The sequence below is a fragment of the Acanthamoeba castellanii genome, assembly GCF_000313135.1.
Source record: "Acanthamoeba castellanii str. Neff unplaced genomic scaffold scf7180000084603, whole genome shotgun sequence".
Classification (NCBI taxonomy): domain Eukaryota; phylum Discosea; order Longamoebia; family Acanthamoebidae; genus Acanthamoeba; species Acanthamoeba castellanii.
In genome coordinates, this window is record NW_004457654.1 from 159045 (window position 1) to 185847 (window position 26803).

At 59.2% G+C, this 26803-nt stretch overlaps 7 protein-coding genes across 7 annotated transcripts; 3 read left to right on the forward strand and 4 right to left on the reverse strand.

Moving 5' to 3' along the window:
* Positions 1-258: 258 nt before the first annotated feature.
* Positions 259-10416, reverse strand: ACA1_068320 (leucine rich repeat domain containing protein; the record flags this gene model as incomplete). Its single annotated transcript, XM_004352724.1, has 22 exons — positions 259-468; positions 589-1510; positions 1627-1819; positions 1923-2719; positions 2785-4069; positions 4178-4252; positions 4360-5735; positions 5808-6765; positions 6855-6969; positions 7036-7157; positions 7233-7347; positions 7413-7622; positions 7713-7880; positions 7966-8090; positions 8178-8374; positions 8467-8704; positions 8784-8852; positions 8926-9036; positions 9117-9236; positions 9335-9454; positions 9625-9792; positions 9885-10416. The coding sequence occupies 22 exons, from the start codon at positions 10414-10416 to the stop codon at positions 259-261; spliced, it is 8226 nt and encodes a 2741-aa protein (XP_004352776.1).
* Positions 10417-11032: 616 nt separating this feature from the next.
* ACA1_068330 (PGAP1 family protein) lies at positions 11033-15876 on the reverse strand (the record flags this gene model as incomplete). Its single annotated transcript, XM_004352725.1, has 17 exons — positions 11033-11414; positions 11520-11740; positions 11816-12014; positions 12068-12386; positions 12483-12615; positions 12699-12772; positions 12886-13215; positions 13282-13407; positions 13497-13545; positions 13747-13825; positions 13894-14072; positions 14369-14548; positions 14612-14664; positions 14735-14805; positions 14904-15031; positions 15119-15247; positions 15448-15876. 17 exons carry the CDS (start codon positions 15874-15876, stop codon positions 11033-11035), a joined length of 3081 nt encoding a protein of 1026 aa, XP_004352777.1.
* Positions 15877-16393: 517 nt separating this feature from the next.
* ACA1_068340 (3hydroxyisobutyrate dehydrogenase) lies at positions 16394-17835 on the reverse strand (the record flags this gene model as incomplete). The annotated part of the gene is made up of 7 exons (XM_004352726.1): positions 16394-16576; positions 16652-16761; positions 16835-16894; positions 16959-17046; positions 17117-17208; positions 17277-17640; positions 17716-17835. The coding sequence occupies 7 exons, from the start codon at positions 17833-17835 to the stop codon at positions 16394-16396; spliced, it is 1017 nt and encodes a 338-aa protein (XP_004352778.1).
* Positions 17836-18052: 217 nt separating this feature from the next.
* ACA1_068350 (uncharacterized protein) lies at positions 18053-19333 on the forward strand (the record flags this gene model as incomplete). The annotated part of the gene is made up of 7 exons (XM_004352727.1): positions 18053-18162; positions 18248-18341; positions 18425-18532; positions 18607-18741; positions 18812-18890; positions 18963-19057; positions 19130-19333. 7 exons carry the CDS (start codon positions 18053-18055, stop codon positions 19331-19333), a joined length of 825 nt encoding a protein of 274 aa, XP_004352779.1.
* Positions 19334-19957: 624 nt separating this feature from the next.
* Positions 19958-22900, forward strand: ACA1_068360 (Dual specificity protein kinase; the record flags this gene model as incomplete). Its single annotated transcript, XM_004352728.1, has 14 exons — positions 19958-19999; positions 20089-20186; positions 20290-20379; positions 20454-20626; positions 20718-20829; positions 20962-21163; positions 21250-21341; positions 21415-21517; positions 21596-21716; positions 21800-21927; positions 22016-22048; positions 22125-22225; positions 22305-22414; positions 22515-22900. The coding sequence occupies 14 exons, from the start codon at positions 19958-19960 to the stop codon at positions 22898-22900; spliced, it is 1791 nt and encodes a 596-aa protein (XP_004352780.1).
* Positions 22901-23789: 889 nt separating this feature from the next.
* On the forward strand, positions 23790-24986 carry ACA1_068370 (uncharacterized protein; the record flags this gene model as incomplete). Its single annotated transcript, XM_004352729.1, has 2 exons — positions 23790-23840; positions 23931-24986. The coding sequence occupies 2 exons, from the start codon at positions 23790-23792 to the stop codon at positions 24984-24986; spliced, it is 1107 nt and encodes a 368-aa protein (XP_004352781.1).
* A 424-nt stretch (positions 24987-25410) lies between these two features.
* Positions 25411-26389, reverse strand: ACA1_068380 (uncharacterized protein; the record flags this gene model as incomplete). The annotated part of the gene is made up of 4 exons (XM_004352730.1): positions 25411-25617; positions 25794-25878; positions 26116-26208; positions 26277-26389. 4 exons carry the CDS (start codon positions 26387-26389, stop codon positions 25411-25413), a joined length of 498 nt encoding a protein of 165 aa, XP_004352782.1.
* Positions 26390-26803: the final 414 nt, after the last annotated feature.

The window sequence follows — 26803 nt, forward strand, 5'->3', positions numbered from 1 at the left end:
GGAGCAATTCCGTTTATCAAATGGGGGGGGAAGGTACTCCAGCGGCAATGGCTCTCAAAGAGTTGAGTTCGAGTTGTGAAGTGAGCGGGTGAGTGACCGCCTTCCTGCGAAAAGATCCAAACAAAGGCAGCGATGGAGAGAGAGTTGGGTGTACATTACACAGAGCGCTCCGGCCTCGCCACAAAAATGGAACGGGTGGTGGGAGAATAGAACGAAGACGGAGTGAAGGATAGAGTAGAGAGTAGAGAGTGTGAGCCACTAGTAGGAGAAGCCCTGGAAGTTCCAGGGACCGCCGCTGCCTCGCACGCCCTTGAGCTGACTGCGGTCGTTGCACACGATGTCGATGTGGACGTAGACCTCCTGCAGCCACATCAGCTTCTGGTTGGACAGGAGCGGGCAGTGCGTCACGTTCAGCCGCTGCAAGTGGGGGCATCGCTGCCACAGCATGTCCAGCGTCCGGTCCGTGATCTGCGTGTATGTCACACATCAGCGAATGTGGAAAGGTTAGCCTTCCACCAATTCGTGCGCGTGCGGTGGTGCGTGTGCGTGTGCGGTGGCGCGTGTGCGGTCATGTGGGCGTGTGCGGACCTTAGGACAGTTCTTGAGGCAGAGGCTCTTGAGGTTGTAGAGGGCCGGGGGCAGGACTGGTCGTACGGCGGCCGCGGCGGTCGGCGTGGAGGCGACGGAGGGCATGGGCGTTTCGGGCTCAGGCGAGGAGGCCACCTGGAGGGTGGGCAGGGTCTCGGCCGAGAAGGAGGACAGGCGGAGCCGCGGCGGCGACTCGTTGTCCTGGTAGTGCGTCCGCGTCTCCACCATGCCGGCCGACGCCGCGATGCCGGCCTTGCGCCGCTTCTTGTCCTTCTTCTTGATCGCCACCTTCGTCCCCTTGCCGGGGCTCGTGTTCTCGGACTTGCTCTTGCCGCTCACCACCTTGCTGCCGCTGTTCGCCCTCGGCGACACGGGCGAGTGCGAGGGACTCTTCGCCACCTCCTTCGACTCGTCCGCCTGCTGCGACTGTGATGACGGTGAAGTTGACGACGACGCCGATAGTTGCTGCTGCTGCTGCTGCTGCTGGGTGTGCTGGAGAGTGATGGCGCCCTCGCGCATGATCTGGTAGAGCAGCGTGGACGAGCTGCGCACGAGCATGATCCGACTCTTCTCCTTCCGCAAGGCGCGCCGGTTCTTGCGCTCGACGGCCTTGGGATCGACCGACACAGCGTCCTCGAGCTGCAGCTCGGCACCGTCGCCGTCCTTCTCCGCGCCCATCTCTTCCTCGTCGTCGTCCGCCGCCGCCGCCGCAACTCGCTTCTTGGCGGCGTCGGATCGCTGCTGCTGCTTCTTGACCTTGCGCTGCTGCTGCAGGGACAGGTCGGCGATCTCACGCTCGAGGTCCTTCTCGCGCTTCTCCTCCATCCGCCGCTTCTGCTTCTCCTCCTCCTCTCGCTCGGTGAAATCGAACGCATCGTCGCTGATTCGCTCGTTCTTCCACAACGACAGATGCTCCAGTGACCTGCAGCGACACGCACCCCTGCGTCAGCAGTGCACACACACACACACACACACACACACACACACACACACACACACACACACCACACACACACACACACACAACCGCACGCTTACCGGCAGTTCCAGCAGATGGTCTGGAGCACGTAGTCGTTGATGTTGTTGTTGGCGTTGAGGCACAGATGCTTGAGCGCGGTGCAGGTCACGGCCAGCGAGTGGATGGACGACGCCGTGACGGCGGGACACGAAAGCAGAATGAAGCTCTCCAGCTCGGTGCAATTAAGCGCCAGCGCGTTGATCGCCACATCACCTGCATAAAGCGAAGGCTCCGCACATCAGCATTCGCCACGTGTGTGTTGTGTGTGCGCCGTGTGTGTGTGTGTGTGTGTGTGTGTGTCGTGTGTGTAACGTACTGATGTCATCGCAATGGGAGACTCGAATGAAGCGGAGCGAGGGGCAGTTCTTGGCGAACGAACGAATGACCTTGTCCGTGTGGTCGGTCTGGTACAGCGATATCGACTGCAGGCCCGACCTGGACTTGGCGACTCGTGCGATTTCTTCGCCCTTCCCGGTGAGCTTGTTGCAGGCGAAGAGGTTGAGATCGACCAGCTTCGGGCAGCCGAACGACGGCGTCAACGCCTCCTCGAGCATCGCCACCGTCTCCCTCTCCTTTTCCCTCTCCTTTTCCCGCTCCTTCTCTTTCTCTTTTTCCTTTTCCTTGATCTTCACCTCTTTGACCTTCTCCTTGACCTTCTCCGCGTCCTTCTCGTCACCGCCGCCGCTGCCGATGCTCACCCGCACCACCTCGCGCTCGAGCACGGTGTCGATGTCGGTCGAGTTGTCGCTCATCAGTTGTTGCTCCACGCCCTCGGGCTTGCCACTCTCCTTGCTGTTGTTGTCGCGCTTCTTGTCGGCGCGGCGCTTGATGAACATGCGCTTCTTCCGCTTCTTCTCCTCCTTCTCCTCCTCCTTCTCGCGCTTCTTTTCGCGCTTCTCCTCCTTCTCGCGCTCCTTCTCCTCCTTCCGCTCCTGCTTCTTGAGGCCCCGCTTGCGCTCGTTCTCCTTCTTCGACACGTCGCGGCCCACGCCGTCCACCACCACGCTGCGCCGCCGGTTGATGATCAGCGGCGCCACCGTCGACACCTCGTGGCAGTTGCTGATGTCGAGCTTGGTCAGATTCGACAGCGAGTCCCCGATCCACTCCAGCGACCTGCCACGTCAGCTGTAAGGAATGTGCAAGGAATGTGGTGAGGAATGCACGAGGAATGATGGTACCGGTCGGTGACGCAGTCGCTGGCGCCGCTGAGCACGAGGGTCTGGAGGCTGACGCCGCGCTTGGTGATGTGCTTGATGGCCTTCTCGGTGAGCCGCAGGCAGCGCGTGAGGTTGAGGTACGTGAGGCTGCCCTCCCGCGCGGTGCCGCGGTCGATCGACTCCTTGCTGCCCCGCCGCTCGCGCTCGACCAGCGACTCGCCGCGCAGGTCAGCAGCCCCAACCAGCGACTGCTGCTTGCCGTAGTAGTCGCCGTTGCTGGTCTTGAGCTTGGCCCGCACGCGCTTGCGGATCTTGCTTCGGTTGAGCGAGCTGCTGTTATTGCTGTCCTTGCTGTCCTCGCTGTCCTCCGAGTCGGCCTGGCCGCCGTCGCTCTCGTCGCCAACTGAGCCCTCGGCCCGCACAAGGAGGCCCAACGACGACGACGACGACGAGGCGGAGACTGAGGCGCCGGTGCCGGCGGAGGGGGTCGAGGTCGAGCTCAGCTCGCTGCCCTCCTTGCTGCGGCTGGGCCCCAGCAGGCCGCCGCCGCTCGGTGTGCTGTCAATGCTGTCGCGCGACCCGGAGCCCTCGTCGCCCAGGCACGAGCGCAGGAGGTGCTTGAGGTTGATGTCGGTGATGCGGCTCCACGAGAGGTCCAGGGTGCGCAGGTGGATGAGCTTCTTGCCGAGGTTGATGAACAGCAGCTTGTTCTCGTCGCCGATGTGGTGGCTGTAGGACAGGTTGAGCTCCGTGAGGTGCGCGAAGTTGGGCGCGAACGAGAGCAGCGCGGTGCCCCGCAGGAACGTGGCCTGCTGCTGGGCCGCGCGGTCGCCGGCCCCGCCACCACTTCCACCACCCCCGCCGCCGCCGCGGTTGCCGAAGCGGGGCGAGAGCATGGACGTGATGGCCGACGACACGCTGCTGTGGCTGCTGGTCGGGCGCTGCAGGTCGACCTGGCCGCCGATGCCCGAGGGCGAGGGCGACGACGAGGGCGACGGCGGGGGCGACGTGCTGGGCGAGAGGCCGTCGCGCGGGGACTTGGGCGAGGCCGGGGGCGAGGCTGACACGGCAGACGACCCGGCGGCGGCGGGGCCGGGGGAGGCGAGGGCCAGGGCGACGGCGAGGGACGACGGCTGCGACGCGAGCGACGGGCTCTTGTCCTGGCCGAAGGGCAGCTTCGTTCGCAGATGCCGTGCCGACGCGTAGGAGACGGGGCCGGGCTGCGGCTGGACCACCACCACGGGCTCCGAGAAGATTTGCGTCTTGGTCAGGTTGAGCACGCGCAGGCCCGTGCAAGCCTCCACCCCTGCAGCGGGAACGAACGACACAACAACAGCAACGAAAGACGGGCTGACGTCAGCAACACCGGAGAGGTGCGGGGGATTGACGCGCACAGACAAACACGTACAGCGACGAATGATCACGTCCGAGATGTTGGGGCAGTTCTCGATGTGCAGAATGGTGAGCGAGGCCGTAGATGACGGCAATCCTACATTCGATTGACAAGCAACGCGTTGTGAGCGAGTGGTGTGCGTACGCCACGCGCACACGACACGACACACACAGTAAGACCGAAAGGGGCTTAACTAAGCGTACCAGTGGAGGGGTCGTCGAACTTGAACTCGAAAGAGGGCGAGCGGCCGAGCGGTGGTGGATTCTCGGCATCTAAGCTGTTGTGGACGGGCGTGGAGTCGCTGTTTCGGCGCGATGGCGAGGGCGGCGGCGAGGGTCCGCTCATGGTAGTGCTGCGCTTACGGCCGACGCGGTTCGACCGCGTCTCGATGAGCGGCGACGACGAACTGAGCGCAGTGTCCTCAAACGTGAACGAGATGCGCGTCTCGGCGCTCACGTCCATCGACTTGCGCGGCAGCAGCGGCGACGTCGACACCGGGGTGAAGGTGCCTGACACGGTCTTGGGAATGAGCCGCGCCGGCAGGGCCGTGATGGGCGCCGGGCAGGCGCCCATCTGTCGTGGGCTCGGCACCGCGGGCTCCCCTGATGACGGCGTCGCGGCGGCTGGGACTGGTTCGGGCTTGGGCTGGTTGCCGCTGCTGCTGCTACTGCTGCTGCTGCTGCCGAGCATGGGCAGCGTGAGGCGCGGGATGGAGGGCCGCAGGGTGGGCGACCGCGGGGCCGGCCGGGCGGTCTCGCTGCCCGTCGGCGGTGAGGCCGCGGGGCTCCCGCCCTCACGCGCGGCCAGCAGCTTGTGGAGCAGCGAGATGTCGCCGAGGTCGTTGAAGCTCCGACTCCGGCGGTGCCGCTTGCGCTCTTCCCTCTGCGTCGCGGTGGTGGGGGTCAGCAGCAGCGAGGCCGCCTCGTCGTGCTGCTCTGCTCGTTCCTTGTGTTGTTGCCGCTCGTCGGATCGGCGGATGATCTTGCCCGAGCCCTCGCGCCGGATCTTGTTGGCCTCGCGGGCCTCCTTGAAGTCGCCCTTGTCGGTGCGCGGAGTCTCGTTACCGCGCGGGCTCTTGGGCTTCGATGGGTCGTCGTCGGCCGACGGCTTGGCGGGCTTGGCGTCGCTGGCCAGCGACGGCCGCTTGTCGTGCTTGAATATGTTGCGCACGGTGCGCGTGGGCCGCATGGAGGCCGACAGCGACTTGGCGGGCTCGCTCTCATCGTCGGTACTACCCCCGGTGGTGGTGATGAGGTGGGCGATCAAAGGCGCCGACGTGCTGATCTCGGTGGTGCGGCGCCCTCGGTCGTGGTTGAGGCTGCGCGGCCGCAGCTCGCCATCGGTGCCGGCACGGGTTCGCTCGGTGACGCAACCGCGTCGCTGGGCCTCGGCCGCGAGTCGGGTCTCGACAACGCGCTCACGTTCGCCGCTGTGCTGGAGCGTCTTCAGCTTTTGGATCATGGACGACGTGAACGGCATGTCCGTGATACGGTCGCAGTTGACCAGATGCAGGGTCTTGACATTGGCCAATCGCAGCAGGATCGAAAGCACACGATCCGTCAACGGTGTACCGCACCACCTGCACCACCGCATCTGTGCGTCAGACTTCACCCTCGCCACACGCACCACACGCACCCCACCACACACGTACTCGGAGTGAATCTCCTCGAGAGTGGGGCTCTTCTGCTTGAGCTCCATGATCTGCGCGAGCTCGTGGTCGTCCAGGAGGAGCCCGTTTTCCATCCACCCAAGCACCGGGCCATAGGCGCGGTGGATGGCGGCCAGCTCGTCGTCCTCGTCGTCCTCCGAGTCCCTGCCGCTGCCGGCGCTGCTGGTGCTGCCCCTTCGTCCCCGGTCGAACGCCAGCGAGAGCCCGCGCTTGGCGGGCTGGCCCGAGGCGCGCCCGGGGCCGGCATGGCCAAAGGAGGAGTTCATGCTGCGCCTGGCCCGGGCCAGCTCGCTCTCCTTCTTCCACTTGCGCCGGCGGGCGGCGATAAGCGCGCGTCGGAAGTAGCTGCCGCTCTTGGCGTAGAGGGAGGTGGAGGTCTCCTGCGCGGCGTCGCGCTTGGCAGTGTAGTCGAGCTTCATGAAGTCCTCCTTGCGCTTGAGCTGCCGGGCCTCCTCGAGCAGCAGGAGGCCCCACTTGAGCCACACCATGTGCTCGTTCTCGTCGTTCTTGCACACCGTCTTGGTGAGCAGCCCGTAGCACTCGCGCAGGATGGCGATGAACTTGAGCCGCAGCTGACGGTTGCCGAAGCGACTCGCCCGGCGCTCGCTCATGGTTCGCTCCAGCCAGGCCGTGAGCTCGATCAGGCCATTGTACTTCCACGCGTCGTCCTTGATCTGGTCCCGCTCGGTCTGGGCGGCGGCGGCGGCTTCGGTCTGCTCGTCGTCCTCGTTGCCCAGGCCGCGCGTGCGCTTGTCCTCCTCGTCGAGCGATCGCAGGAGGTCAGAAGTCGTGCAGCGCGAGAACCGGCGGTTCTTGTCCGAGGCCGCGGCTGCACTGTCGTCGTGCACCTCCTTGGCCTCCTTTTCGCGCTGGATCGCTTCCCTCTGTGCTCCCTCCTGCTCGGCCGAGTCGTCCATGGCCAGTCTGTACATGCGCAGCGCTGGGCGGGGGAGGGGGAGAAGGGTGGCAAAGTCAGTCTATTGAGTCGCAAGGACCCGTTGGGCGCGGTGGAATGTGTGGCATGCGTACCCATTTCGCACAGGCCGTGGGCCACCAGGTTGGGTCCGGTGAGCTGGGCCTGGGTGATGAGGGCGTCTCCGTAACGCTTCATGATCTCGACGTTGTCCGGCGTGGCTTCGATCGCCTGTAAAAGAAAAACGAAATAAGAATGACGACTTTGAGAAAAAGAAGAAGAAACACAAGAGGGCACCTTTTCGTATTTGGTCATGGCCAGCTGGAAGAGCCTCTCGGCCTTGCCCCCAGTATATCGGCCCTTGGGGTCCTTGATGAAGCTTCCCACGCCCATCTTCACTTCGATTTGCATCGAGCCGCCTGCGCACGCGAGGCCAGGGAACAGCCCCACGTCAGCAAAACCGCAATTGTAAAGCCGAAAGGGGGATCAAGTACCCTGCTCCCTGGACCACTGCTGTACAGACTGAAGGTGCAGAGTCGATGCCTCGGCGAGGAGGATCATGTTCATGTTGCGCACCCGCACGCTCACCTTCTTGATATCCGGGTAGACCTGCACAAGCACGCGTTGAGCTCGGGTGACCGCGAGGGGAAGAGAGAGAGAGAAGCTACACGTACCAACTCGAAGGCGGCACCCTTGCGGTGGAGCTCGGTCTGGGCGCGCTCGGTGATATCGAAGCCGCAGAGCTGCTTCATTCGCCCGAACAGCTGGCACACCTCGCGCGCGTGCTGCAGGAGCATCAGGAACAGCACCGTGGGGTCGTCTCCCTCGCTCGCGGCCGCGGCGGTCGGCACGTGCTTAGCTGCGTAGGACCTGCCCTCCAACCACTGCGCACGTCATGGCATGTGAGCGAATTTATATATATATATATATATATTAATCTGCTGTGTGGTGGGGGGGGGCGAAGGGGAGTGTACCATGAAGTCCTTGAGAATGGACTGCTTGAGCTCAACGTGCCAGAAGTGGGCCGAAGTCTCCTCCTTGCTGGGCGGGCCTTCGACTCGGCCGAGCACCATGTTCAAGAACTCCATCACCAGCACCCGATAGGGTTCCTCGGCTATCGTGGCCCCGAGTGTTCGCATTTTCTGCGCAGAGACAGCGTGGAAAGGTCTTGTGTTAACAAGCGGAGTGACACAGTTGAGGGAAAGCAAACGAAGAGGGGGATGATACTTGTCGCAGCCGCTCACGCAGCGCATTCTTGATCACGCGGACACATATCTCTCTGAAGATGGCTTTCTTCACCATGGAGCGCTTCGCGAGGTGATACAGCACACCCAGATAACGAACGTTGATGCCTAAACGAAGAAGGCCGTCAGTGTGAGAGAGAGCTGGTGCACCAAAGCTTGGAGGAACCCTCGGGTGAGTGGTGTTGACGACGGTACCGTTGCGGTGCATGAGCTGACTGAGGGAGTGATCGTCGGAGGTGGTGCCGGGCTCGTTGTCCTCCAGCCAGGCCGAAAACTTGGTGACGACCACGCTTTCCAGATGGATCGTGGCTTCTTCGATTTCGCGGTTGTGGATCGCCGAGTCGTGGCCGCCGAAGCCGCTGAACGCATCGGAAGACAGCGGGCGTCCGTAGCTGTACGCACATAGGAGAAGGAGGGTCAGACATTGGGCGAGAGGGTGGTTGAAGATGAATGAGAAGATGTGGGTGGGGGAGGTCTCGAGAACCTGGCGAGGAATTCGGGACGGAAGAGGCGGTAGAGGTGGACGGGCAGCGGTGGTGGAGGCTTGAAGTCCTTCCGCCGCGCCTTCTTGGCCTTTTTGCAGCTGCCGGAGGTGTTCACGCCGGCCATCATGACCTCGGTGTACTCCCGGTCGGTCACTGTGTAGGTCACGTGCTTGGCCACGGGCGGGCACACGCGCGCCAGATCGATGACGTAGTTACGCCCGTCCTTGCCGATGTGCCCTGTGATAAACATTTAAATATAAATAAATTGAAAAAAAACCTCTATCTACTCAATATAGAAAACAAACAATAGACGCACCCTCAATGTCGGCAGGACCATAAATAAACTCTTGTTTGTACGCTTCTTCAGGGAAGCCGGCCACGTGCCCTGAATTATGGCGAATAGGTCGTGAGTGGATTGCAAATGATCAGCCACGCTAACAGACGGAGTAGGCACGCACCCTTGAGTTTCAGTTTGCGGCCAGCGACAGCCATGATCTTGTTGAAACGTTCGTTCATGGCCCACACATGCTGCCCGTAGTCGTTGGAACCATAGACCAATGTGTCGTTCTCTGCACGCACGTGGGTTAGGATCTATCGATATACAATACAGCGCAGTGGAGTGGAGCGGCCAAGTGCGGGGAAAAGGTACCGATGGGAAGGATGCTCATGGCCACCAGACGGAAGCCGCGATAGTCGATGAGCGACATGAGCGGAATGCGCAGCCCCGGCACCAGGCCATAAAATCGCATGAGACTCTTCAACTCGTGACCTATCGGCACATCCCATTGCGCGGAGTAGATGGTAAGGGCGAAGGCAGAACAGAGGTGCCGAAGAGGGGGAAAAGAGAGAGGGACACGCTGTATATACCGGCAGACTTGGCGGCATATTGGTCGCCGCGGTACAGACCCTTCCAGTCGGTGGCGAACTTGAAGATGATGCCGTGGTAGATGTACTTTTCTCCGCCGGCTTGCCCGCCCAAGTGGTCGGCTGACGTCACACAGCCACAAGGCAAATAAAACGTTTGAATGCGATAGGTCAGAAAACGCCAAATTAAAAACCGGAACCGTCAGAAGAACGCGATCTCGGCGGCAGCACGCGCAGTTCACGGCCGTTGGTGTGTGTCATAAGAAGGGGATCGAGGCAAAGGAGGAGAGTACCGGGCTTGATCGTCTTGTAGGCGCGCGGGAGGAAGCTCTCCTGGACAATGATCTTGCCGTAGGTCTTGGAGGCGTGCACAAAGTCGTGAGCCAGGGCGGAGAGCTCGCGGTACTTGCACAGCCGCGCCTCCGCTGTGTTCTCGGCCTTGTCCAGGATGGCCTGAAACTCTGCTCGTTGCAACCAAACAAACAAACAACACGTCAGCCACCACACGCCAGACACCACCGCCACAACGACGCAGCATGCTGTCGCGACGTACTCTCGTTCCAGTTCATGGGAAAGCCGCTGCCGATGGGGGCTGTGGCGGGGTCAGCCTGCGTGGCGGCGGCCGGCGGCGCGCGAGGGCTGTCGGTCTCGTTGAGCTGGGCGGCCCAGTTCATGCGCGCCGTGCGGGTCTCGAGCTGGGCCACGGTGGCGTCGCGGCCGTTGAGGCTGGGGTACACCTTGACGGGCATGGACGAGGGCAGGAGGTCAGACATGGCATAGGGATTGCCTTCGCCTCCATCGTCGCCACCTCCATCTTCCGCGGTGGATGAATCGTCATCGTCTGAGTCTGAGGATGAAGAAGAGGAGGAGGAAGAGGAGGAGGAGGAAGAAGACTCGTCGTCCGAGGTATTCGTGGATGAGGAAGATGAGGAAGATGAAGAATCGCTGTCGCTTCCATTATCGTCCTCTTCAGAATCAGAGGAAGAACCCGAACTGCCATCATCCTCTCCATTGTTGATTCCTCCTTCTTCGATGACGTGAAAATCATCTTTTGTGCGTCCATCGGGAGTGGCCTCATCTTCCATTCCTCTCCTCAACCGCCCGCGGGCGCGAAATCGAAGAAATTAAAAGAGCACTCGACGTAATGGCAGGGCTGTATCAATGAGGAGGAAAGATCGATGCGGTCGTTGCGACACAGAGGGCGGGCTGAGGCAAAGGAGATGGATGGGACCCAATCGACCTCGCCCCGAGCAGGTTTACGTCGTCGTTCTTTCCTTCTCTTTTCTCTATGTTTTCACTTCTCCCCAAACCCACCTGCCTGCAACCACCTTCAACTCTACCTGCTCTCCTTCCTCCTCGCCCCCTTCGTCTTTTTGTCGGTTCACTCTTTCTTGTGTCGTCACTCCCTCGGCCGAAGCAGGCGGTGGTGGTTCAACCCTCAACACAGCGAGAACACCATGCAGCTACAGAGAACCGGCGTGGAGAGACATTAATTGGGGTCGTTGTGATTGGCCAATTCTGGTTTACACGCGAAAACCAGAGGGTTGTGAGAACTCGCGCCCAAACGCGCATTCGTGTGTTGCTGCACGGTGTTGGCGGTGGTGATGATGGTGATTTACGCCTCGATGCTTCCACACGCACGAAAGAGAAGAAGCGTAGAATCGGTCTCTAGATTCGGGCATCTGTTCCCGCCACTCCAGATCACAAGTTGTCGCCTTCATCGTGGTCTTCCGGCCGAAACGCCGAGGCCTCGGTGCGCGAGTAGTGGCGCCTCCACGTGCGGGGGAAGCGTCGCAGCGCTCGGCGGAGCCGGTACCAGACGGACAACGGCACGCTGCCATCGCTCTCGTCTTCGTCGCTGTCGCTGTCGCTGTCATTGCCGTTGCCGGCCCCGTGCAGCGCCGTGGTGTCATCGCCGGTACCGCTGATCAGCTGCGCAGCCAGCACGAGCCAGTGATGTAGGAGCGACGCCACAAGGCCGAGCAGGGCGCACACGCTCAGCGCGATCACTGCGTACACGATCATGTGCACCGCGTGCCAGCTGAAGAGGAAGAGATAGCCGGCCACTCCGGCGCCAGTCGCACTGTGGATCACGTACGGATGAGCAAAGGTGTAAACGACACGGCACACGACACACGCGACACACGCGACACACGCGACACACGCACGCAACACACACAACACGTACGCAAGGAAGTAGTGAAGGGCTGGAGTGTGAGGCATCTCGGAAAGGCAGAGCGAGTAAAGCGCCAGGGCAATGGTCGGGAGAGTGAAGGCCGAGGCGCCGTCGAAGGGGTGCGAAGCGGCCCACGAGAACCACAGGCAGCCGAAGTGGTAGGTCAAGAACAGGGCGAGCAGAACCGAGAGGCTCTGGCGAAAGTAGCGCAGCGCTTCATCTTCGACCCATATCTGCATTAAAAGCCTTGTGAGCCGAATATGTTCTAGTGTGGTGTCGTGTCGTATTGCATCGTGTCGCGTGCGTACCAGGGTAAGAGCAAACGCCACCACGATCGCTGTGAAGAAGGGCTGTGACCGCCAGACCAAGATGGACAGAATGCACACTGCCACTCTGATCAATAGCGCGAAGTACGGATGGGCCAGGCACCCGGACACACGCTGGATGGCTCCGCGCTGGCACACCGCGCGACGGCTGATAGCGCCTCGCGCTTGCGCCGCCCGCCGCCTGTGACATGATGCCACACAGTCAGCACCCCACTCCACTGCAGCAGTGTGCACGGTGGGAGCGACTCGTACCAGGCCAAGTCCACGCAAGGCACGAGACAGACCTGAAGCATCGCGAAGGCGAGCACGAGCAGCGTTCCGTAGGTGAACACCACGACGGGCATGAAGGCCAGCATCCGCTGGTTGGTGACTGGGTCGTGGTGGAAGGAGAAGGAGGGCGTGAAGGGGGAGAGGTTGGCGAAGACCAGTGCCGACTCGTGGAGCATGAACACGGGCGGGTCGAAGACGTAGAGCGCAGCACTTGCGCATAGCGCCGCCGCCAGCAGCACGGGAACGAGTCGGAGAAGCGTCCAAGCGAAGGAATGAAGGGAGCCTGACATGTTGTGTGTTGTGTGTTGTGGGGGCATTCCCTAAGCATCAGCAGGCGGGTATAAAGAAAGGCCCGTATGGGTGTAAGAGCAGCACGCACCAGTGCGAGCGAGCGTCCAACGTTGCACGGCAAAGACCAAGGCGAACACGAAGAAGGCCGCCGGGAGGGAAAGTGTGACAAACGTCGAAAACAGGTGGCCCACGGTGACCCACAGGTGCGGCTCGATCACCACCTGAGCAGCGAGTGGAGGAATTGCAAGCGTGGGTCAGTTGCGTGCGAAATGGGATATCGAAAGAGCTCCCCGATGAGACATACCTGGTACTCGTACTGTGGATCGGTAAAAAGGAAGAGGTGCACAGTCGATTCCTCACTGGAGCACTCTCTGTAGACTGGCCGCAGCAGCAAGATGTAAGCGTTAATATAATAATATAGCGACAGTCAGTGATGCATACAATTGCGACACAGAGCGTAGAAGGTGGTGATGACGAGGCTGAGCGCGTACGTTGTGGAATGGTCCGATAGTGGCTGCGAATCACCGCCGGCGACGTGTCAACGTAGACATTCTCCTCCTCGAAGAGGAGCGAGGAGCACGTCGAATACTGGTAGATGATAGGCTCCCACATCGGTCGGCCCACCTTGGTTGTCGAAGAAGACGACGATGGGTTCACCCAAACAGACACGGGCTGCGTGTTGCCGGGGAGTGTGAAGTGGGTGACGGCCGGCCGGATCTGGTCCTCCGCGAAGCCGCCCACGCTGCCGCCGACCAGCAGCGGCCCGGTCGGCTCTACGGTGAACTGCCCGCCATCATCGTCGAAGATGGGTATCTGGGTGGCTATGGTAGAGTGACGTCAATCACAGAAGAACCCAGAGAACGCAGCAGGTCCGTGGGCGTACGTACCATATTCATTGTACAGCTGCGCGAACAGGAATGAAGAGCCGGCGGTAGGCTTTGCGGTGACGTTGTTGCTGACGTCCAACGGATCGGGTGTGCGAGGAGAGACTTTCAGCACGAGAACGTCGTGTTCTGATTTACATGGGCGTGAGCACCAATGTTTAGTATTAGGTCCGACACAGAGTCGAGGGCGAGTGTGGATTGTAGGATGGGGTACGTACGGTTGAGCGTTTCTGCGGGCACGATCAGCAATCGCGGCGCTTCAGCCTCCTGCGTTGAGTTGACACCGACGAAGGCCCGTGGTGCGTACCCCATGGGCGCTTCTATCCACCAGTTGCCGGGTATTGAGCTGTTGGTCCCATTCTTCTGGAAAAATGAGTCCGCCCAATCCATAGGATGACGTCAGCCTAGACTGACTCTAGAGTAGGCTCCTGACACGACGATGAAGTGATGAAGTGGGCACACGTGTACCGAGGTCAAGGAGACGGTGAGCGCATGCGAAGGAAGGTCGGTGGCCACCACGAGTTGCATCTGACCGTAGCGTTTCCTCCTACACAATACGACGGTCACGAGTGAGAAAACTGGAGGTTGAAATCGCGCGCGGTCACATGCATGTACCATGTGGACAAGGAGAGGTGATGTATCTGCGTCTGCGTTGTGTTCTTCAGCGTGGGCTCGTAGAGGTAATACCGAGGGTCGTCGATCGTCTCCGTCTGCTGATCCGCCTGCATTGTGACGTTGTGCGTCGAGTTGCCAGCTCGGTGGGGCACATCCACTATCGAATCCAGCACACCCGGCTTCAAGCCCAGCAAACGAGGCACCGGACTGGTACACACACACACACACACACACACACACACACACACACACACACACCACACACCGCACACACACCGCACACACACCACACACACCACACACACACCACACACCACACACACAGAAAGTGTTCGCTGTCTGTCAGCGCACTGCACTGCATGAGGATGAAAAGGAAGGAGAGAGGGGGGAGAGAGGGAGAAAGAGAGAGGTGCCTGAGGAAGTGGTGTCGGAAGGCGGCGAGGGTCTGTTCGCGAGGGGAGGAGTAGTTGTGGACGGGCTTGGGGTTCACGATGTGCAGTATGCAACGACCCAGCACCGTGATGAACTGGCCGCAGGTGAGCAGGCTGTCGTGATCGATCGACGTCGACACGCCCGGAATGGCCGTGGTGAACGCAAAGGCGCTCTGCTCTCCCTCTTGGGACGGTTCGATGCCGTAGAAGGCTGAGAGCTCCGTCTGGAGTGCGCGCAGAGGAGTTAGTGACCATTGCACTCCAGTCGGGCGGGGCTCGGTGCGTACCCGGATCAAGTGGTCGCGCAGCCCGCCAGCGATGGAGAAGGTGGGGACCGACTCTGGACCACGCTCGGCGTAAGCCTTCGTCGTAAATAGGGGGAGGGGGCCGACTGCAAGCTCGGTGCGTACCATTCGGCGCTGGTCGATACGTGTTCAGCTCGTGGTAGAAAGTGCTCAGAGACGGGTCAAACGGCCACAGACTGCAGCGCGATGTGGCAAGAGTTGTTTAGGCCTAAAGAAGGTGCGTGGCGCGGGTATGGGGAGAAAGAAGAGAGGAGTAGCGGAGCGGAGAGTGCACCTCATCTGGAGCGGAGCGCCCAGGGTGATGAGAGCAGTGATCGCGTGGGGCAGGCGGTTGGGCATCATCAGCGCCGCTCTGGCCACCACACCGCCCATGGAATGTCCGATCACCACGATCTTGGGCGGCTGAACATGGCCAAAGGCGAGTGTGAGAATCACCACCTTGTGCTGAAGGTGAAGCACGAAGCGAAGAGGTCATGCAGGGACACGTACATGCGCAACCGGATACAGCGAGTGGAGGAGGTAGTAGATGCAGTCGTTCACGTACATCGCCTGCCGCCGCAACACGTCGCCCTGCAGTGCCGAGAGCTCCCCTCGGAAGTGCACGCCGAACACGGCCAGCTGCCACCACGAACACCTCGCCGCCGTGAGCTTTGGGCACCACTGGGTAGTGCAAAAAAATCCTCAAATAATATGTATAATTTGTATTTATTTTAGGATTTTATCTCTCCTTTTTATGCTTTATTATGATAAATATACAAATAAGTATTGGGTATGAAAATAAATAATAAATAAATAAATAAATAAAGGGTACTGCGGACCTGGCTATGGTGGACGGGGTCGTCGGTGAGCGTTGGGCGCAGGGTCTGGAGGACGACAGAGAGCTCCTTGATCTGCCGCCCGCTGCCCGCGTGTCCGTGCACGAAGAAGACAACGGCCTTGGGCACCTTGGTGGTCTGTTGGAGGCTGTCCACCAGCCGCGTCCACGCCCACCCGACTAAGTCGTCCTCCGTCTCGGCCTCCCCCTCCATCACCTCGCGGATGAAGGTCTCCAGCCGGTCCGGGTACTGGTAGATGAGTCGGTAGGTGCCCTTGTCGTACTCGGCCATCCGCTCCTCGGCGCCAGGCGGCGTGTCGATGCTGAGCCCGAGAAAGTCGCCCGTGGCCGCACCGGCCAGCCTTGACTCGGGCAGGTGCCAGCAGCGGTCGGGCGGGGTCTCGCTCTCAAAGACCCACACCGACGCCGCCATGACCGCCCCCACCACGGCCACGAGCGCCCAGGCCAGTGCCACCCAGCGCCACCACCAGCCCAGCCGCAGCGAACAACGCGTCGATGCCATCAAGGCTGCCCGTACTTTCCTTTGTGTGTGCCAGTGCTGGTCTGCACACCAGTGCGTGCTCTCTGCCTTGCGCTGCGCTCCCCAGCTGCCGTGTCCTTGTGCTACCTCGAGTTGTGCTCCTTGGTCTCCTCCGCGCGCAGAATTCTCAGCTTTTTGGTTGCCCAGCGAGTCCCCTTGAGCTACCATGGTTGAGTTTGTTGTCGACGCGGCTGTAACGCCGTATTTCCGCGAGCTAAAGTGCCGCGCGCTCGCGGGCGAGAAAGGGCCAAGAAGCCGCCAAGAGCAAGGGCAGACGCGGTAGAGGCGGCGATCAGATAAAAGGAAGGAGGAGCAGACCGTGATGGCAGGACCACGAGGAGGGGAGCGGGGAATGTGTTGTTGCGGGCCATTTCCTGAGGGTACCACCACCAACAGTGAAGGTGCATAACTACTGCTTGGGAGCGGAGCCCTTGTTGAAGAACTCGAAGACCGACGAGAAGTCCTTGCCTCCGCCGCCCTGGGTGCTGATCATGTTGTACACCTGCAGGGCCACGGCGCCGAGCGGGATGGGCGCCTTCACGCCGTGGGCAGCGTTGATGGCCAGCGACACGTCCTTGGCCATAAGGTCCACCTGGGAGTTAACAACACACAATGTTAGCTCCCACGAGGAGGGGTACACGAAAGGGCATCATCATCATCATCGTACGCCAAAGCCGCCAGTGTAGCCTCTCGACGCGGGGACGCCCTCCATCACGCCGGGGACAGGGTTGTAGGTGTCCGACGACCAGCAACGGGCAGATGAAGTGTTGAAGATGCCTAGTTGAGCCAGGCCGCGTGAGTGGGGTGGCAAACAGCAAGCGTTGCACCGGGCTCGCAAAGGGGGAAGTACCGGCAAGGATCTTCGGTTCAAGACCCAGCTTCACGCCGAGGTTCATTCCCTCAGAAACGCCTGCGATATCAACCATGAGCTTAAGCGACGTCCACTTGCTTGGCTCTGCCGCACAGGGTCGTACCGATCATAGAGATGGCGAGCACGAGATTGTTGCAGATCTTTACGGCCTGGCCGCTACCAGCACCACCGCAGAGCACAATGTTCTTGCCCTGCGTTGATTCAACACGAGTACCATGAGCACGCATCAAACGAGTCGCATGTGAACGGGGAACGGCATACCATGACCGAGAGCAGAGGCTTGGCGCGGTCGAACTCCTCCTGGGAACCGCCAACCATAAAGGTAAGCGTGCCCTTCTCGGCGCCACCCACGCCTTAAGAAGGGGAAAAAAAGGCTCGGTGAGACTGTGAGAGCGCCAATGGTGCAGCTTTGTAAGCGTACCGCCGGACACGGGAGCGTCCACCATGGTCACCTTGTGCTCAGCGGCCTTGGCAATGACGCCGCGCGCAACAGCGGGCTCGATAGTGGAAGCGTCGATGAGAAGGGAACCCTCCTTGATGCCGTTGAAGATGCCGTTCTCGGAGGTGTACACCTCCTGCACGTGGGGAGAGGAAGGAAGCATGGTCACCAGCTGGTGGACCTGGCTCGCCACTTCACGAGGAGTCGCGGCAGCCTTGGCGCCCTGGCTGGTGAGGCGCTCCACGGCACCCTTGTTGACGTCGAACACCACGAGCGGGTAGCCGGCCTTCAAGATGTTTTGTGCCATGAAGCCACCCATGTTGCCCAATCCAATAAAACCGACGGGCTGCATGAAGATCTCATTTAGTCACACCCAGAATTCGATTTGGCTGCATTAGTAATTAATGAAAATGTGTTTTACCTTCTTGTCGCCGGTCGAGTAGCACCGCAGGGCGAACGAGATGCGGCCCGATGTCGTGGCGGTAGTGCCGCGAACTGCGGAGAGAGCGGCCAGGGAGGAGAAGCGGCGCGACTGCTGCATCGTTTTGACTTCGTGATAGTGGCGGATAGCGATCACAAGGAAATCCAAATAAAAATAACCATTTCTTTTTTGATTCCTCCGGTTCTTTTTCGTGTTCTTTTGGAACTGGGATAAATCCGTGAGCGTCTCGAAAAGTTGTCGTCCACTTCTGGCACCAAACGAAGAGAAGCGCGGCTTTGCGGAAGATCATCAAATCGATTTTTGATTTAGAGGCAAGATGAAGAGGGCCATCACGCTTGTAGTTCTTGCTGCCTTCTTCCTGGCCTATATTCACGCTGCTCTTCTGCCCCCCTTCCCCGCCCCCGCCGTCTTCTGGTCGGGAGAAAGGTAACGCCGGATATAATGTCCATGGCTGCAGTATCGAGGAAGCCGGCATTTGATTGATTTTGAATGATCGTCATTTTTTTTTCAGATACTTCTCCTCAAAGCAAGAGCAGTGCCTCACTACTGTATCCGAGGTCGAGATTGGCGACTTTGTTTCCTCTCTTTCCGGATCTGCCGCCAAGGTACGCCCCCGGACTCGCACAATGAGTGCAATCTTGAATTAGGACCTCATTTTCTCCCCCTCGTATTTATTCATCCATCGCAGAGCGTGCTGTCGGGTTTCGTCAACCCCAACGCTCAGCACCCCGAGGTGGTCGTCATCTTCGTTGAGCAGGAGGCTCAGCCCGCCCGCGAGGCTTACTCTTTCCTTCAGGTGCCCTCATGATCTATCAGAAAACCGCGATACGAATCAATCTCACTCATCTTCAACATCATTCCCTCAACTAGACCTTCCTCGACTCTGCCTCATCGTCGCTGGTTGTCCCTTATGCCTACCCCAGCGCGTCTGTTAGCGATGCCATCCTCAACAAGGTGGCCCAGCCTGCCATTCTTTCGGCCCTCTCTTCCGATGAAGCCGTTCTGGTACGCCATCACGATTCTAATCTCACAAAATCAGACCTACTGGGGCTAAAAGAGATCTTGATGTTTGCAGAACTATTTCAAGAACCACCGTGCCATTCTCTCCGACGGTAAGACCGACGTCGTTGTCGTCCAGGTCGCCAGCGGTGATGGTACGTACAGCAGTCCACTATCTGAGGCCACCGGGTACATTGAGCTAACGCGTTCTTCGTGATTGTGTGCAGCCTCCTTGATCGCTGAGGTTGAGCAGCTCCTCTCTGGCAGCAGCTTCGTTCTTGGCTACACTGCTGATGCCAGCTTCCGTGCTGCTGAGAAGTCGGTACGCTTCTGGCCTATCATTACCACTGCCACCCAAATGCACGGTAGTTGACGCCCTCTCGATGACCAACAGACCAGGATGATGGCCCTTGGTGCCATTGATGCCGACTTGGTGGTTGAGCACACCTACGGCGGCGAGTACTGGCCCGCTGACGTGTGGTCTGGCATCGTCATCTCCGTCACTCTTCTCCTCCTGCTCGCCATCGCCATCGGCTGCATGTTCGAGCTGCAGACCCCGACGAGGTGGGAGAAGCCCAAGCGCGCCGTCAGCAACTAAACCTCCTCCTCATGCACAGCCCTCACTACACCACCACCACTGCACACACTCTTTCACGCCACACCCTCTCCGACAAACACGGCTCGAACACTTATTTATCACCCTCCTCTTCACACGAGCAAGTGCGCGGCCGTGGCGTGAGTCAGTGGGTCACCCACCGGCACCGTTCGCAGTGTCCGTTTCATTCTTTGTGTTCTACGCAGCCGTAAATAACAAGACCAGCTGCCAACCACACCGTCGCCCTCCCAAGTCTCCACCCACAACGTCAACGCTGGGCTGCTGAAGAAAGCAAAAGAAGAAGGGTACAGCCCGAACGGAGGAGCTTGGCCCACTGGGTGTAAAAAGCAGGATATTGTCCGGATTATTAGGGACAAACCACCCCCCCAATTTGCTGCGGCGGAGCAACCCTGACAAGCGCCAGCTTGGTCGCACATCGATCGCCTCAACCGAACCGTTCCTCGTTTCCTTCCGTTCCCTCTTCGCATCTCATAGCATCGAGGACCTCTCTCTTCTCCCCGACGTTTCAAACTGCGCATAGGGCGGTTGAACATCATCGACATCATCATCGGTCTTCCGTCTATTCTCTTGCCCTCTCCATCTTCTCTCTACAAACGCATTTACTGAATGAAGTCAAGCGGGCGCGCTGCTGATCCCAAGGCGGTTTGGGTACTTTTGCTATCATCGCAGCATCAAGCTTGATGTTCATTCATTTGCCCGAGCGCCGCTCACTAAATCCTTCCTCTCCTCTACCTAAGGAAACCAATTCCGAGACTGTTATCAAATCGACTGAGATTGAACTCGGTTCCGAAATCGCTCGAGGTGGCTACGGCACTGTGTTTAAGGGCAAATGCAGGTGCCTGAGCCCCTCCCCATCTCAGTCACTGATGTCGCACTTGCACCAATAACATGGGGCTTGTCTGCCTTGTGGTGAAACTAATGCGACATGATCCAACCAGGGGCCAAACTGTGGCGATCAAGAAGTTGCACAATCAGCATCTCTCTGGTGACAAGCTTGAGGAACTCAAGAAGGAAGTACAAATTCAAAGGTTGTCCCCTTTGAGCACAAACGACAGAAAGTTAGAGGCTGAATTGACTGACCCCCCCTCTTCTCGTAATTCAGTCAATTGAGGCATCCGTGCATCTTGCTGCTCATGGGCGTCTGCACAGAGCCCGACAAAGTGGCGCTCGTCATGGAATACGTGGACGGCAAGAGCCTTGACCGCATGTTGCACGAGGAAAAGGTCCCTCTCACGCTCCACCAAAAGTTCCAGCTCGCCAAGGACATTGCCAAGGGTACACCGTCTTCGTCCCGCCTTTCGCCTCGCCCTCATCAGCGCCTCGGACGTCTCACACTTGAAGAATGCGCTCGTATGGGGTACTGTAGGTTGCTATTGGCTGCATTGCCTGGACCCGCCGATCATTCACCGCGACATCAAGCCCGCCAACGTGCTGGTTGACACCAACTTCAGGGTCCAAATCTGCGACTTTGGCCTCAGGTGACCCACAAGCTCCTCGCCTTAAGCTCGCCCTTTGGCCCCCGTGGTGCCGCGCGATTGGTTGGGGGGACACGTCGTGTTGGCCTCTGCTCACACACATACACACACACACACTCTTTTCTATAACCACAGCTGCGTGAAGGAGCCTCCGGGTCCCAAGAAGTCCCGCGTTGTTGGCAGCCCCTTCTGGATGGCGCCGGAAGTGCTTGCGGGTCACCCCAACACCGAGAAGTCGGATGTTTTCTCCTTTGCCGTCCTGCTGTGGGAGATCTTCACCGGTCACTCCCCAAGCGAGGGGGTCGTCGACCTGCGTGGCTACATGTTCGATGTCGTGGTACGATGACCGCGTCTTCCTTCGCCTCTTTCTGCTCGCCTGCCTCCGTGATGCACATCGTTGCTCACTGTGACTTTCCTCTCCAGAATAACAACAGGCGACCTCCCATTCCCGACGAGCTCGCCAATGGCATCAAGGAGCTCATCAGGTCGGGCTGGAGCCGTTACCCCGATCAGAGGTACCCCCAAACTGACATACTGCTATGCACGGTCCCCGCGAGGCGTGCTTGCTCACCAGCTCTTTGCCGGCAGGCCCACTTTTGCCGAGATCTTGGCGAAGCTCGACGACATTTTTGTCGAGATGGTCTTGCAGGAGGAGGTCGCCCAGAAGCTGTGGCAGTCACTCAAGGACAAGGTACGCCCCCCCCCAATAATGCACACTACTTTGTTTGCGTGCACTGACGGCCCGACGTCTCCCCAAACCAACAAACAGATGGGTCATCACTACCCCTTCTTTGTGCCGTGGTCCGAGTTCATCGTCAGTCTGTGCAAGACCCTCAATGTGCCGGTGAAGCTGGAAGACCCTGGCTTCAAATCTATGAAAGCCCTCTTGAGTGCGCACTGCCACCCAAACTGCATCCCCTTGCTCGCAACCGTTAAATTGACTGGCTTCCTGTCTCCCTTCCCATTCTTCCAGCCGAGGAGTACAAGGACATGACCAGCAGCAAGTACCCCGACATCGTGAGATGCGAGACGTTCGGTGATTTCCTCGGCCGCTTTGGCCCCCTTGTTGCCGATGCTCCGTTGCCGGACCTCATCTCTCGGGTTTCCTTCTTCTCCATCTCGTCCTCTCCGCCCGACGTCTCTTTTCTCACCCGACCATCTTGTCTTGCTCCCCTCCCCCTCTCTGCAGCTTCGGACAATCTGCGAGTGTGACTGGTTCCACGTACCGACCCCTCTCCAGTCCCTCAATTCCGTTGACTGTACACACTTACTAAACGCTCTGCTTTCGCATGTCGTAGGGTGACATCGAAGTCAATGCCGCCAAGTCACGAATTCAGGGCAAGGCCCCGGGTTCTTTCATTGTCCGACTGGGTTCCGCTCCGCAGAGCTTCACCATCAGGTTCGGCTCTTTTCTCCTTTTCCTCATTCATCTCGTCCTTACCACTCCCGCACCGCCCCGGCTTTTTCTGGCTCAACAGTCGTGTGGTCGACGACAAGAAGAATCCCATCATCCACCAGCGTATCCTCAGGAAGGGCGGTCTCTTTGTCGTCATCAACAACGAAACGCAGGAGATCAAGTCTTTCCTCGGTACCGCGAGCCCCCTTAAGTCCCCGCTTGTTCCCCTTGAAACCTCTCGGGGCGAGCCAGTCGCTAACCCACAACAACCATGGGGTGATGGGGCGCGCAGGCTTGAAGGAGCTCGTGGATGGCGTGAAGCAGGACCTCAACCTTCACTACCCGGTGAACCAGGACAGAGTGTTCGCGCCCTTCTTCAGACCAACGGCGCCCGACAACTCGGAGTACCTGGACACGTCGCTGCTCGACAGCATGGCCACGACCTCGCTCTCGGCGATCCCCGTCCAGACGAAGGAGAAGGAGGACAGCGGCGACAAGGCGGCCAAGGACGCCCCGAAGAAAAAGAAGAAGAAGGAGAAGACCGGCGAGAAGGCGGGCTCCAAGGAGAAGAAGAAGAAGAAGGAGAAGTCCGGCGACAAGGAGGAGAAGAAGAAAAAGAAGAGCAGCAAGAAGGGAGACGACGCCAAGCCCAAGAAGGAGAAGAAGGAGAAGGTATAAGGCCTGTCCCAGCTCGCGGGGGAAGTGGACAAGGAAGAAGGAGAAGAAGACAATGAACGAAGAATGGACACGCATGACCATAGCCCTCGAAAAGGTGAAGGCCTTGATGACGAACGAACGCTTTGGCCCTGTATTATCTGGGTGTGGTGAATCGCCCTTTTCGCACAACAACAGGAAGGGGGCGCACCCTTTCATGTACTCTCCTTCATTCTCTGCTCTCTCCTGAAAGCCACACGACTTATAAATAAATATTTTGTTATTTATCACTTCTCAACTTGGGGTGAGCGCCAAGCGCTGCACATAACGGAAGACTTTGACCCGTGGTCATGCAACAGCGACAATGAGATCCTGAATGGGCTTGTCCAAAGGCCATCAAACAACTGCTCGAAATCGTTCAAACGGGCACCTCAGCTCGCCGCGCGATCAGCGTCTTGCGTGGTGGTTTGCTTGACTTTCCAAGCAACGCACGCGGCCAGTTCGGCCGCGACGAGGTTCGAAGCCGCGCACGTTGGCCAGCCGACGTGCAGAACTCGGGAATTTCCCTTGTTTGTGTCACTCCGCACGCCTGGCCAATGGGCAGAGACTAATTTCTGTGTCTTTTCCGCAGAGAGGCCCAGCACCGAAATGGCCAGAGCCCATACCCTGGTACGTGAGGTGGAGATACACCATCAGCCGCAGGGTTCGAGGTGCCCCATTGGTCTCTGCTTGCAGCCTGGGGGGAAACTTGGGTGTGGGATGGCCCATCGCTCCTGATCACCCATCGTGCCTGCCTCCCCTAAGACCCATTCCGTTCAAACCGCCGTCCAACCGACAACAACCCAGCCTCTCCGACCTCTCCTCGTGGCCGCCGCCTCAGCCGATTCAACTGTGAAGCCAACACCACATCGCCATGACGTCTTCTCTTCCCCTGGAAACAGCCGAGTCGCCGTTCAAGAACAAGGTACACCTCCGCCTCCACACAATCATTGCTGGTCGAGTGGACGAGAAGTGGTGCGTGCGTGCGTTGTTGACATGAGAGTTGTCCATGCAGAACTCGCTGGGCCAGGTACTGGTGGACGGCAACCAGCTGGACATCTCGAACATCAACTGCTACCTGCAGCTGCTGGCGCAGACGGCCAACAAGAAGGAGAAGCTGCGCAGGAAGAAGCGACGGGAGCGGCGGGAAAAGAAGAAGGGCAACAGCAGCAGCAAGGAACAGAGGCGTAAGGCGAGGAAGTCAGAGCGTGGTGAGGGCAAGGAGAAGGAGATTGAACCCGACCTCCCCGCCGAGCACCAGCAACACATCAAGTCCGAGCACCTGGTCACCCCCTCGACGGACGAGAACGGCCTCACCCTGGCGCCCACCCTGCCCTCCCAGAGCGGCCACCCCAACGGGGCGATGGGTCGACGAGCTGTGAGCAGCCCCATGGCCGAGCTGGCGTTCGATCACCACGTGACCTCCTCGTTCGCGCCCCCTTCGCGTAGCAGCAGCTGGTCTCAGTTCATCATCGACCACACCCAGCAGCAGCAACAGCAGGAGGCCATGAGCGGCTACATGAACGCCTCTCCGCCGCACGTCGTGTCCAACCCCAACTACCCCCAGCAGTTCCTACACCGATCCTCCCCCGCCGCGCTCTACGGCAACGTGGTGGGCCACCAGCCCTACATGCAGCTGCACCCGCACCAGCAGCCGCAACATGTGTTCGACCCCGCGGCCGAGTTCATCCAGTTCATGACCGAGCACCAGAGCTGCTCCAACCCGTCCTTCACCTTCTCCTCCTCCTTCTCGTCCGACGCCCTGTCCCCCATCACCGAGGAGAACTTCATGGGCTTCGCCACCAGCATCCCCTGTGGGGCCTCCAACCAGTCCCCCTTCCTGGGCCAGCACGTCGCCTCCGATCCCATGCGAGCGCAGGTGCAGATGCACCACCACCCGCAGCAACCGCCGCCGCCGTCGAACTTCTACCCGGCCGACTTCGGAGGCCTGCTCGCCTCATCGACGCCCACGTCGTCGTTTGGAATGGAGCCGATCGACGACAGGGACGGAACCTTCGCCAGTCTCGAGTTCCTCGAAGCGGCTCTGGCCCAGGACATGCGCGATGCGTGAAGCCAGCCACCTCCACAGTCAACGATGATCGATGATCGTCCGTCTCCACCACCGAGAGCTACAACTCTTACCCTCCCTGTTGTTATCTAGTCTTCCCATTGTATGTAACCACCACCTTCCCCTTTAGCGTGTATCTCAACCACCTTTGGACCTGCACTGTACAGAACATCAAATGCACACAACACCATTCAAAAAAACCAACCCTCCACGTTCACTCTTTGTTTGAAGAAGAGTGGTGCAGACTGTGTTAGCGGCATACGGCGTCGTATGCGTTGTAACGTTTATTAACAAACATTACAACAAATAATGAATAAATAGGGTGTATGTATAAAACAAGAGAGAAAGAAAAGGGAGCATGAAGATTTACAGGTGGTGGTTCTCTCGTCGGTCGCATAGGCCCTGTGCACGTGTGCAGAAGCTGAGCTCAGACAGACACTCGAGGCCTATCGACCTTGTCGGCGGTCACGGGGCTGCAGCGGGACGGCTTGGGCGAGCTGTCCGTGCGGCCCCGTCGTCGGGTGGTGTCGAACCTGAGCGTGGCCGAGGCCGAAACGCCGTTCTTCTGCAGCGAAACGTCGGGGTCCAGGCGGTCGCCGCTGTCGTCCCTGCGGAGCACGCCCTCCTCCCCGACCTGCGAAGCCGAAGAAAAAGAAGAACAAAGAAGAAACGAGGTCAGCGATCGTACTGCGAAGTTGACTCACGCCACACCGCGACACGCCACCGGTGCGCGCAGTGCAACCAGGGCACGCAAATTCACATAAATAAAAAGAAATTATGAGTAAAAAAAAAGAAAAATGTTTGCTGTACCAGCTGCTGGAGGGCTCGCGCGAGGGACCGCACGTAGACGCGCTGGTCGATCTCCTCCCACACCTCGACACGGTCTGTGACCCACCTGGTGATGATAATGAAGGTGACGATGGCGATGATGAAGGTGCCGTGAGTTGGTTGCTCGGAGGGAAGGAACACACAGGAAAAGGCAGATAATTGAGATATAAAGCCAAATATTAATATTACTATCAAGTTCACCTCAACTCCGAGAACATAAGCAAAAACAACACATATATATCATAAGATATCATATCATAGGTCTCCCAGAAATGACGGGAGTAGGGTAGGGCACAAGGCGCACCTTCTGCCACCGTTCAGAGCGACACTGAAGGCGTTGCGCAAAAGATTTCGGTCGTAGTGGCCCACCTTGATGTAAAGTTTCATCTGCAAATCCCTTTGGAGCAACAACGGCGTCAGGCATTGGCAGGGGGCGAGCAAGATGCGGATTTGGGGGGGGGGTACGGTTTTGGCACGAGTTCGACGTCAACGTTGCCGCTGAGGCTGGACATCATGCGAGTGAGCTTCCTCTGGAAGGTGGCCCTCCTGTCTTGTCGCGGCGAACTCTCCTCTGACATGGTGCCGGTGGTTTGATGTGTGTGGTCGGGCGTTGTGCTGTTGATTGAACTTGAACAGTTTGGACCCTGGTCGTCGGTCGCTGGGTGTCTGGTTCTCAAGTTTTCTTCGTGCTTCTTGGGTTGCCTCTGTTACGTCAGGTGATGATGCTGTTGTGGCTTTTTGTGTGTTGTGGTTGCGGCACCGCCCCGGTCACGTTGCCTCGTCGACTTCTTCGTCCGGAGTCCACTTCAGCCGACTAAATAGGCACATTTTCCGTGGAGCGCCCCTGGTGGTTCGCTGAAGGTGACCGCCACAGTGGCCGACCTTTGGGCCACACGGGCGATTACCGTGGAAAGGCTGAGAATTGGGCGCTCTGTTCTCTTTTGTGCCGGGGCCACGACCTTCTCGAAGAAAAACTTGCGTGTGGCTAGAAT